Source organism: Bacillus rossius (genome assembly GCF_032445375.1).
Source record: "Bacillus rossius redtenbacheri isolate Brsri chromosome 4 unlocalized genomic scaffold, Brsri_v3 Brsri_v3_scf4_1, whole genome shotgun sequence".
Classification (NCBI taxonomy): Eukaryota; Metazoa; Arthropoda; class Insecta; order Phasmatodea; family Bacillidae; genus Bacillus; species Bacillus rossius.
In genome coordinates, this window is record NW_026962010.1 from 18,230,217 (window position 1) to 18,243,123 (window position 12,907).

Here is a 12,907-nt window from a genome sequence, read left to right on the forward strand (position 1 = left end):
TGGAGGAAACTCGACCATCGGTGGACACACACTACCACCTGCGACCGCCCAGAGCCCCAACCGCCTGGACATGCTGTGAAAACTAGGCCACCACACCACACCACCACACGACCACAACACTGCACACCACCACCTCATCACGCCTTCACGTGGCCCCACCAGCCGCAGCCACCAGGTACAGAGCGTCAGCCCTACCAGCCGCAGCCACCCCAGGCGCCAGGATGGGGAGTCAACGACATGCTAGGGTTGCAAACCACTGCAGAGCCTGATCGCGTGCAAGGCCGGGCTTCTTCAGGGGGGTGGGGGGTGTTGACGTCGTACCGACCGAAGGCCATTAGCTCGGCCTCAGCCCGCAGTACTGGCTCCTGCTGGCGGAACGCATCCCTCTCCAAGTCTCCACCCAGATGAGACGAGCGGCGTAACCTTGGCGCATGGAGGGAGTTCCTCCCCCTCCGCACACCAACCCCAGGGGCAGTTCTGATCAGCTCGCGGCCCGGAGCAGACGTGCGCGTACCGTGGGGAGCCTTCTAGTTTTGTCTCTGTGATTCCTCACGACTGGTAACTATAGTCATCACCAAATACCTTTTTCAACTCAACTCCCCATGCGACTCCGGGTCGGTTATTTTTCTACGGTGCAGGGATTAACCCGGCCGTCGATACTTTCCAAGTCAAGCCACCGAGTCTAGGGGACATGCTGGGGCCGATCGACCCACTCACGGTTAGACGACAGAGCTAGCTTGGCGCCCTCCCGGAAATCACCCCAATTTTCACGTACAGCTCTTTAGACTCGCTGCGGGAATCGCACCCGAAACCCCGGCTGATGGCAAGTTGCTAAGCTCTGGTGACTACTTTAGAAATCAATAGATTCAGACATTGGAGATCGCAATTGTAGACTGGGCTGTTTTCCATGCGACAATGTGTTGACATTCACATTAGGATTAGGAGACGGACCACCCACAGGGTCGGACTAATGTAAATTGGCCTTAATTTTTCTAAATTACTTTTAAAGTTGCGATTTTATCTTGTTATGATAATTAAAGTGTACTGAATGTATTCCATGATAGTATCATTTGGCACACCAACACTCCTCGTACGTCCTCTGATGATTACAAAAATGACTATATACAAGCTAAGGCCTATCTTTAATATTCCAAACTTGTTTGCTGTCCGTGTCCTTATCCTGAAGTGATTGACGTCACATTGTCATACGGAAAACTGCATTGTCTACAATTGCGAAGTTCGATTTCTAAAGTAATAACATAGTGCTAAAACCAGTGTTTTTTAAAATGTTTTTTGTTTGTTTTCATGCATTGAAAATAATAAGTATGCAGCTGATTTGAATATTCATTTAAGTTGGGAATGTTGTGAGAGTTCTATAATAATTAGTTATTCGGTAAAGTGGAAGTTAATGCTAATAAATAATTTCTGCTACACACTGCAAACAAATTAATTTTTGTTTTCGCTCTCAAACGGACAGCACCAATCGAATTCCGTCTCGGTCTTCTTGGATTCCTGATTCTATCACTTTGGCCTTAATTTTCGGTTCACTTTCCTTTTTGAAACAATAACTTGAAACATTATATATCACGAATTCTTCCTGCTTCTTCTATGCTCCCAAAGGACGCAGATTGGGACGAGAGAGTTTCGGACCAGCGTTCATACCACATATGACATAAAGTTGTCACGTGGGCCTGAATTTAGGACATTAAAATGGTAGTCGGGCCTTTAATGGCGTCAGACGCGAGTCTGCTAACTGGACAAAACCAACTAAAAAGTGAATTTTGCATGTGCACGGAATTTGGGAAACAGATTGGCTATGAATTAGTCACCAGAATCCTTCCTCAATAATAAGGGACCGGCTATGTCATATCTTGCACTTAGAATACTGTTAGTTTGCAAGTTTTCTTTTTTTTTTGTGTCTTTAATATCGGTTTTAATGATTGATATTTAGGGTCATTAAATAAAATTGTACTTTTAGTTTTAAATACCGCATAATGCTTAATAATTTTATTAGAATTGCTTGTATGTCAATAATCGTCCTTAAATAAATCCACTTGTTTATTGTTTTCCTAAAGAATTATGGTTTTACGTGTTACTTTTATTTGAAGATATTCCTCCTTGTAATTATTATGCTCTAGATGCTTTGCTATCTCTTGTAACAGTTGCTGTTTATTTTTATTTTGAAATAAAACGCCACGAGAAACTAGAAGCAGATGATATTTTGGTGTGACAGTACGCTGTTCGTGAAGGTGCAAGCTCTGCTGTTTGTACTATGTTCTAACTTTTAGTCCTATGACCTTGGTTTTTCAAGAAAATTGTTTGAAATTACTATCGTCACTATATATAATTATATTAAATTCATATAGGAAGTGCGACCAGCAACTTATATTTCATATTAACAATTTTTAAAATTACAATAATGTTTTCAAGATGTATAAACCATGTTAGGGCAAGATTTTTTTCATTGGCAACTGTCGATACTCGAGTAAGTACAAATGTTTCCTTTTTAATAGAAGTTCGACTCATATCATGAATTAGCTACTAGCATTGCCTGTAAACCTAAAAAGTTTGAGTTCTATTATCCATTTAATTAATATTTTTAATATTTCACCAAAAGTAATCAATATATTAATTTGGTACGATAGCTGGTTATACTATAGTTGGAGCTATTTAATAATAATAATAAAAGCTCCGAAAATAGGAATTGCGAGATTTATTAGTAAAGTATTTTACTGTAACCTGACTTAACAGCTGTTTACACCAGTTAACAGATTTTAAATGTAGCTAACCCTGGTGAGATTTGTGGGACCGAACAATCATAAAAAAAACTTTCATTAAAACATTTAATCTGCACATACACACACAAACACGTGAATGACAAATATAAAAAAACACAGACAAAACACTAGTGGAGCACACACCAGAAAATACTAAAAATAACATTAAACAAACAGCAACCAAATGAAGTCTGTTTTTATTCAAAACTCTCCCAAAAGAACAAACTTACTTCGAACTTGAATTAAATCAGTTGTCTTAGTCCCAACCCCTTACTGCAAAAATTGAGCTTGGTGATTGGCAAGCTCTTGGTTAGCAAATAAGCTATCATAGTAGTTGAACTTTAATGAAACACCTTAATCACGCTTTCATCATTGAGGTGACATATGAACTGATGTCTTGCGTCAATGTTGGTTCTCCCCAGTTACCCATCTGTTACTGCCAAATCAATCACTAGGAGTGTGAAACCTCTCCAGGAGATGGTGATTGTTTCTTGAGGTGTCGGAACTGTTTCCAGTGCTAGTATCCGAGGCATGATCCAATAGGAACACAGAATGGGTTCATAGCCTCTCCGTGCATAGGCCAACTCACTACCTCCATGTGGTACCAGTGGTCTTGGCAAAAGTGAGCTCTGCCTGGAAATCCTTGTCCCGACACCCAAAGGGGTATCTGGTGAGGTAGAAACCCGTAACTGTGGCAACAGCAGTAGGGAAGGAAACTTCATCGGGGGGTCAGCACTGCCGGGCCCTCAGACTGTTGCTTATCAACATCTGATTTGCAAGGTGCAATGGTAGAGGTGGGACTGGGTGGTGGTTTCTGGCTTAGCAAGTTTCACATCTGGGTCGTAAATGCTGTAATTACCGGGGAGCTGGAGTCAGTGGGACATCCAAGGGGCTGGTCTTGCGGGTCCCCAGTTCCCGAGGTAACTCCCTGTGTAAGCAGACCTGGGACATATGGAGCAACATGCCGGAGAAGCCTCAAGTGCCATGAAAAATCTAGGCAGTAGTGCGGGACAACCAATTAATAGCCCTCATCCAGGTACTATGGTTGTTATAGGCCGTGTGGTGTTGAATTCGCACTGGCATTCTGATCCAGTTTGGTTGGCTGCGGCCAGCAGTCTGGTGAAGTTAAATGGTCGCTTGGAGCTTTACGAGCACACCCTAGAAATCCCCTAACCGAAACGGGTGGATGTGTGAGCAGCATTTTGATCTGCTCGGGTAGCCTGGATATTTATTAATTAGAGGCTTCGATAGTTGCCTTGGCCAGATCACGGGCTATCTGTAGACACAGATCGATATACCGATGGGGGTTTGCAGAGTTTGGTAGACACCAGATGGTAACTCACTGAGGGGCATGTCAGTAGAGGCGCCACTGCTGGTGTTGTTGACGGGTGGTGCCGATGCTGGAATGGGTTTCTCGCCTCTCGACATAGCTCTTCAATGCGCCAGATCGCTGAATGGGCTCGGATGTGGGCGGTGCCGATTCTTGGATGGGTAGTCCTGGCCTCTCAACTTAGCCTTCTTCGACGCCGCTGAGCCGTAATTAAATGGCGTATCCGTTTTCCTTACCATATGGGGCCGTGCCTTGTTCTGGCGGATCAGCCCCACTGGGGAGTATATGCCGGCCCACAAGGGTTTAGGAACTCGCACATTATAAGTATGCGGAGTGAAAGCTTTGATCATCATGTCACATAGGATATTTATAATCGTATGATAATGATCCTTGTTTATCTCGCTTACCAGTTCTCTGAGCCATAATGCATCCTGCTGGAAGCACCATGTACTATTCTTCAGCTGTTGATAGCGCTATAGTTATCTGTTTCTTAATGTTCCAAGTAACAGCACCTCCTTGCACGGTGAAAATGTAGCCCATTATTAAACGATGATGATCAACATCATTATCCCAGTCCTCATAACCTGACTTATAGATAAATCTCAAAGATTTTTACAGCAGTTTAATAAACTATACAGATTTTATCTGTAAAAATTTCAGATTTTTAAACTTTGTTCCAACTAAGATATAAGGTGTCAAAATTGGAATTTTTAAAAAAATTTCAGATTCTGAAAGCCAGTGACTTAAAAGAAACAGATCTCGGGGTTGATGTTTTATAAATACAGTGCATTAAAGTAGCTAAACATCCCCACAAAAGTAATATGGTGAACAGATTTAATTTACAAATGATATGCCTTCAAAAATGGAAAATTTGTCATTTTTAAAGTCAAACTTTGAGGTTGAATTTTTTTATTTGGGCTACAATTTTCCCTAAGTGTCTACTGGAGATAATAAAATCTGTGTCTTCCTGAATAAACTGTTTTTTTTTTTTTTGTTTCATCAACCCCGGGTTCACCAGTTTGGCATAATACAAGTTGATGCAAACCCGTACAAATGCAAAAATCAGCATATTTTGTAAAACAGAAATGACTGATATCAGTATTCAAAAAGAGATAAAAATTTAAATTTAGTTTTTTTAGACATTTAGGAATTAACAAATAAAAATCATTTGATTATAAAATGGTCAAGCAACCACCTTTGGATCACTTGACATAGAACTTAACCTCTTCAATGACCCCTTCAATGAACATCATGCTGCGACTCGTGATAACCCTGGTAGTCCCTTTTTGACTAACCAATATCCTTTGGAATTTTTGCAGTATCCTACAAAATACATTCTTCGCCTTATTGCTAAACCATCTACGGTTCTTCTTTGGTATGTGTGCAAAAGCCTTATAGCCCAAAACTCGCAGATGACTTAAGTCTGGTTTTTGACAGCTCCAGACTACTTCTGGTGTTTGTCCATTCAGTGCCCTGGATGGTAAGCGATTGTGTAAGTAAGCTCCTGTATTTACTGCTTCAGCCCAGAATGTGTAATTCAGCTCTGCCTCAATGAGAAGTCAGTGTGCCTTCTTTGCAAGGGTGCGATTTAGTTTCAGCTACCCCATTATGCTCAGGTGTGTAGGTGCTGGATTCCTAGCTTCCTTAAGGTCACCAACAATTGTGTTCACATATTCACCCCCATTGTCAGTATGCAGTGTCTCAACATGCCGGCTTGTTTGTCTCTCAAAAAACGACAGAACAACCTTAAATGTTTTATGCCTCATTCTTAGATTTGAAGAAGTAGACAAACTTTCCTAGGTAGTGATTATCGATAAGCGTGAATAAGTAGCGCGAATCTCTAATCGATTGTTCCTCCATTGGGCCACAAAAATCCAAATGCAATAACTGAAGTGTTTCATGTGCCCTAGACCTCGATGATGGAATGGAAGACTGTGCTGCTTACCTTTCACACATGTGGTACAGGGGGAACTGTCAACCTTGAAAAATGTTAGGCCAGTCACTGACCCTCGTCAATTGCCTCCAGTCCCATCAATTCACGTGGCCAAGTCTTCTGTGCCACTATGCACAACTAGATATATCAGACATCAAGGCACAATTGGCCTTCCCTTCAGAATGATCCGGCCTGTACATGTTAACTAAGGAGGCAGTTGCAACCAGTTTCTGGTGAGTGTTGTGTATGTTACACCCTTTGTCTTTTAATGTCACAGTGTTGACATTAATGTTGATTCTACGTAATCAGAGAAGATTGTTGGAAAGATTTGGCACATATATTACTTCTTTTGCTTTAAGGGTTATGAATACAGTTACAAATACTTTTAGAAGTACACCTCCCTTGCAGCTAGCCGACAGTCGGTTGTTACTGGCTTTTACAACCTGATAATTGGCATTTTCATGAGCGTCCAACAGCCAGTTGAGTTTTCTAGTGAGGCGTGATGTTGCCCCAGAATCTACATATCACTCTCCTCAGTATCTGCATTCCCAATTGAAAAACATTCAGAAACTAGGGCCCTTTTTTTTGGTTCTGTGCCCTCCATTTTAAAATTTCTAAATTGTTCATGTAGGCAATTTCGCGGTCTGTGGCCGAAATCATTGCAAACATAGCATCTGGGACCCCTTTTAAAAACCCTTTTTTTTTTAGTGCTATAGAAGGCTAACGTCTTGTCAGGTATTAAAGGCTTATTTGTTGTTGCTTGAACATCTTACAGCAGTTTTGTTTGAATAGAACCATCTTAATAGGTGTTCCTGAACTTTCTAAGCCCATTATCATTGACCTATATTTGTCTAGCAATCCTGCTAGCAATAACGTTCCAATCCATTCCTCACTTACCTCCAAATTGATGCCTCAAAGTTTGTTTGCTGTGTTGATAATGGAGTTGATATACTCGTCCACAGAAGTGCAGGTTTCCAGTTTGGTGGTCATCTGAGTTGTTAGTAATCCCACCCTTCGCATCCTGAATCCTGAAGAGCACTCTTTAACTTGTCCCATGCCTCCTTTGCTATAGTACTGTCTTTGACATGCACATAGTTCACATCAAACAAATAGACAAAATTACCTTTGCTTGAGCACATGTAACCTTGTGGGTGTCTTCTTCACCAGTAACACACTGGTGTAGCTCTTCGTGTTCGAGGTAAGTTCTCATGTCAAACTGCCGTGTGTTGTAGTTTTCTCGACCAATAAACTTCTCAGATGGTGGTAATGAGGTGTGCGCTTGTCCTGTTGCCATGCGGGGCCTCCCGTATCTTATGTATGTCCGTTGATTACTTCTGCATCACTGTCGTCATCAGTACGAAATAACTAGTATATTCAACAGCATATTTTGAAATCACTGTCCCTTTATAATCTTTTTGTCCCAGGGCCCATCACCTGTTAAGATTTCTTGGACTGACTAAATTAAAATCTATTTCACTACAACATTTATGTGCACGCTCACGCAAATGACATGTATAAAAAATATATAGACAAAACACTAGTGTAGCACACACATAGAAAATACCAAAGTTAACATTAATTAAACACTAACCAAATTAACTCTGGTCTTATTTACAACAAACTCAAATAGAATGAAACTCAAAAAAAATACTGTTTTTAGATTTTTATTTATAATAAGGAACAATTACCTAATGCGACAATTATACGCTAAGTTATGTAATAAAAAAGTAATAATCACTTTGCCACTGGTACTAAGTGTTTTGGCAGTAGTGGCCCAGACTTTGCGGGGCCCTTCCTAGGAAAATTTTAAAAATTTTCTCTTTCAAACAACATTATTAACTCAACCTGTAACCTGTAACTGAAATTTTGACTACGTATGTTATTGCTAATTTTTTTTAAAGATATTTTGATATTCTTTCCTGATAAGTTATCCTCAGGTCAGTTTTATAAATGGTTACATTCAAATTTCCAGTAGATTGCATCATTATAAGTGGTGATCAACCCTTTGAATTTTTTTTTTGTGATACGAAATCATGGACTGAAATAGGTATTGATCAGCACATTAAGTTAAAAGATAATAAAAATTTAATTTTCTTTTTCACATTAGTGTCCATATTTTTAAGGGTACACTAGACAAACAATAATAATTAAAAGCACCAGCACGGGGCCCCGATAGGCGTGGGGCCTTGGGCGATGGCCGGGTTTGCACTGCCCGGGAGCCGCCCCTGCGTTGCGGCAGAGTACCAGCATTTTCATTCTAGCAAGGGCCGATGGGCAGGTGGTAGGCACAGCAACTCATTGTAGCAGAAGCCTGTAAATCTACTTGGCTCTAGAGGAGATTTCACTAGAACTATAGCTAGCGCATACTGGAACATTGTTGTTTTCAAAAATCTCAAAATATGTTGGTTATTATTGTTGGACCTGGTTACCTGTTGTAGTAAAATACTGATGTGGTGGTCACCTAGAAGTTTATGCTTGGGGTAAAAAGATAACAAATTATAAATATAAAAATATTCTAATTTAATATCGTTCTTAGTTATTTCCTGTTAGTCTATTTCAAAACTACCAAAAAGTCTAAAAAAATTAGATTACAGTGTTTAGGTTTGATTACGAGTCTAGCTCTCAGTATGACTGTTAGTTGTGAATTGGATATAGATCTACTTAGTGGGTTGAGTTTTAGCAGCTTTTCAGAAAGAACAGCCTAAATAATTTTTTTTAAAGTTAATTTTTTCGCTAAAGGCTGAAGAATGTTTAGTGATGTTTTTTTAATATAAGTCACTTAAATGTGCTGGTATTAGGTTTGTTTTACTCGAAGTCTCATTGTTGCTTTCTAACTCTCAGGGCCGCCTTACGCGTTTTACTTGCCGCAAGCAGTATGGTGGTTGGCCATTCTACTGGAGGGAGCAAGATGCCCTCAGGTCACTCAGGCCGTGCCCTCGATGTTGCGAGGGCAAGTCTGCTTGTTTCTGCGCGAACTTCTACTTTCATGTTTTTCATTATGTTCAGTGTATTGTGATATTTAGGAAAATGAATAACTTATGTATTAGGTTACAAATGACAATAATGATAGCACATTTAAATTCTCTTGATATTTTGAATGAAGTATTTTTGTTAACATCTATTAATTTAATTACTAAAGGTTATGTGCAGTATATTAGTGTTGACGACATTTTTTGTTAAAACACATGCAACATATTTTGATAAAGGTGTCATAATTTGTGGCATGATATTAGGTATTGCCTAAGCAGTTTCACCTCCAAATGAATCTTACTTTGCATTTGTATTTATCAAGACATTTGCTTTTGTGCCATGTAAAAAAAGTAAAAAAAAAAAAAAAAGAAACCCAAGTCATTCTCTTCGTCTATATGAGAGTTACCAACTCTTTTTCACCTAGGTTCATTTGCTCCTTACTTTTAAAATTCCTGGGGAGAAAAAGAGACTGTGAGTAAAAAAAACTTATTTATTATAAAGTTTTTTAAACATCTTAAAATAAGAAAGTATACAAACTTTTTGTGATGTTTCAATTAGAGTGCAGTTTGTACTGTACTACCCATTCTATTTGGGAACATAAACCTTTATGTTATCAAGAAGGCAATTTAAAAATCAATGGCAAACAGCCCCATTTAAAATGTTACTGTCGATTCCAAGTGGTTATGAGAAGACGTGTTATCTGTGACTCGGTGGACAGCCTGTGTGTACGGTGCCTTTCCAGATGAGCGTTAGAGACGCAGAGAAGCTGGCGCCGAACACCTTGACGGACACATTTGGCCGCCACCACACCTACCTTAGAATCTCTCTGTCAGAGCGGTGTAACTTGAGATGTGAGTGCGTGCTTTTGCCATGCCGGTGCGGGGCATTGTGTGCTTCTCCAGGGGGTGGCATTGCATGGACCCTGTGTCGACAAACTCACATGCTCAGTCCTGAGGCCGTGGTTTTGACGTGTGCATGACACCTTTGTATTTGTTTTTTTGTCTGTATTAAAACATTTATGACTTAAATGTTCCAACTGAGTTCTCCCATCATTGAGTCAAATCATTGTTTGACAGGAAAAACTGAATCATCTCATGGGGGAGGGAGAAGATTCCATGTTTCAAACTCTAATAATTTTTTTTTTAGTTCAGAATCATAACTGATATGAAAGTTTTTAAGTTTTTGAGCTTTAGCCTAGCTGTTTACTAAATCAGTAGGTATTATTGGTGTTACAGCACGGATGTTGTCACCATCCTTCGATCTTGTTAATCACAAAATGTTTCTTGAAAAGCTGAGTCATTACGGATCCGAGGTAAGCACATGGACTAATGAGCTTATATTTGCTCGATCACAAACAAAGATTGGAAATAAATACAATAAAATAGTGTTCTCAGTCTGGAGTATCATTAAACACAGTTCAAGGTAGTAACCTAGGGCAATGATTGTTCTTAGCATTTACCACAGTGCTGTTCGCAGATGTTCTTAGCATATATTACAAGGCAGTACAGTGCTGTTCGCGAATGACACCTGAATACTAGTGAAAGGAAACAATGTAGACAATGTCATACCTCAAGCAAATTTAATCCTTGACCATCTAAATCACTGTTCGGAAACAAAAAAAACTTGTGCTAAATACTACTAAAACCAACTGTATAAATTTAAAAACAGACAAAATATGGTAGAAGAAAGGATTGAATTAAAGATTCACAACTAGAACTTCAAAGGTAACATTCCTATGTGTAAACTTAGATGAACATCATATCAACTCCATCAACAACTGGCTTAGTGTATCCTGCTATGTATTAAAATGACTGGTAGAAGTAGTCAATTTTGAAAGTGAAAGGTATTTTCAGTTTACGTGTTCCTATCTTTCTCAGTTTTAAGAATTGTGTCTAGAAGCTTGTGTCTGAAAATCAAATTACAGTGTGTCAAAAGTATGTTAAATACTAATCTCGTGACTAGACCTGTTAATGACGTGTAAACAAATTCAATTGTAATATTTATATTTGCGTGTAAGGTTTTGTGCAGACGGTGACAATATACTTCGACAAGCACAATATCACACTTTATATAAATAACTTAACTAAAATAATTTATGTTAAAATACAGATGGAATTTGTTATCACTCTCGACTTTCAAGCATCTGACAATTCTCTCATTTGAGTAAGTTATCTTTAAGATAAAATGTTAATCATTTGTGTGTTATTAATTTATTTTAAACTAGCTTCAGTCCGCAGAGCGTGGACTACTGGGTACGTAACTTGCAGTACCCATCAAACAAAATAGCAACATGTTCTTTCAATATCAAGTTCCATCTTTACTATTTAATATTATTTAGTTCGGGATCACGGTTCCGTAATTTAAATGCTAAATCTAAAGATGAACAAGTACACGGTCTTTATATACAAAGAATATGTTCGATAACTTAAAAGATTCTAGTTCGGTGAAAATTGTATGTCTTGTTTAAATCGTAACTCGTGAGGATACTTCTTTAATCAGCGAGTCTTCGGGTGATGGGGTAAGGGACCAAACCTTGCTGCAGGATACCCACGAGACGTGTAGTTGCTTGAAGAATCCTTGGTTCGCCTCAATCTGGACTGCAAACTCGGTGTTGCTCCTCCGGTCTCTAGCGGGCGGCAGGAATACGCGCCGTCACGACTCCATCCTTCGGGCTGTGGGCGGCAACTGGGCTGGACTGCACGACGGTCATCCTTCCCGGGCTCGAACTGTGACTTTACATTCTTTGACTGAATTCTTCTTTCTTCAGGATGATCAACGGCATCTATTCTTCGTAGTTTCAAAGCAATTTATATTCATTGGACGATCTCTTGAATCTGGATATTCGTCGACTTCTCTTCTTAAATAATTGTTTGAATTCTTGACGTCTGAATTTTATCTTCGTTGATTTACTTTACTAGTTCCTTCCACATCTCAGTCAATATTAGAATTAATAAACAGTTTCAATTCTTCTATAAATATTCATTTCTAACTTAATGTCGAAATCGTTGCGTTTTTAGATGTTGCCTTCATCGAGTCTCAATTTGTTCTAAAGAATCTTTTTCCCGTTACTAATAAACGACTTTCTTAAGGTTGTTGATAAAACAAAACTATTAAAATTACTACCCATTACTGTCGTTGTTCATCTTTAAATTAATATTAGTTTCAAAAAATACTGCTATACTAGCTTTGACAATTATTTAAAATAAAAATTAACATAGAGTAATACATAGACAAAACGCTAACCAAAGAAATTTAAATCTGAATTAATCATAGATTACAAATGTAAACATACGGAATAAAGTGTAATTAAACAAAATAAATACTAAGGAAATTAAATATTTACTTTCTATAAAGGGTAAATATTGCCTTTATAAAAGCTTAAAAATGGTTTACTATGCTCACCTCCACTCGGTAATGCCATATAACACTGCAATTCGGGGTAATGCAGTGGGAGTTAGAACAATTCTAAAATTACAAAAAAAAAAAAAAAAAAAAAAAAAAAAGCAGATTGGTATAGTGATAAATGACAAAATATTGTCTCACTGTAAACAAAAATTCAAAAACTTAAATCCTAACAGTCATAAATAAATACACTCTTATTCATACGCAAGGAAAAAAAAATTTCAAAACAACTACATGTAACACAAAAAACTTGAGAAAATTGAGGGTAGCAGATCACAATACCAGTCAATTTGAAAAAAGACATAACATAAATGACATTGGCATGAAACTTTACAATTTGATACCACAAAATATTACAAACATACACAATTTATATTTAAAAAATACTAAAACAAGTTCTGTTGTAGCATCCTTCCTACTGTCTTAATGAACACTAAACTATGGTTAAATTAAAAGAAGCAAAGGGAAGGTTTTTTCTTTTTTACTAAACAGTTC

General features: G+C 38.5%; 1 protein-coding gene across 2 annotated transcripts in view; it reads left to right on the forward strand.

The window, feature by feature from the left end:
• The first annotated feature begins 2,136 nt into the window (after positions 1-2,136).
• Positions 2,137-12,907, forward strand: part of LOC134541743 (molybdenum cofactor biosynthesis protein 1) — a 42,897-nt gene continuing 32,126 nt past the window's right edge. The window contains exons 1-2 of one of the 2 annotated variants that reach the window (XM_063385394.1): positions 2,137-2,485; positions 9,753-9,861. In XM_063385394.1, coding sequence (XP_063241464.1) covers positions 2,420-2,485; positions 9,753-9,861 — 175 coding nt within the window. In that variant the 5' untranslated portion in view covers positions 2,137-2,419. The remainder of the gene's footprint in view (positions 2,486-9,752; positions 9,862-12,907) is intronic. The other variant, XM_063385395.1, reaches the window with a different exon arrangement.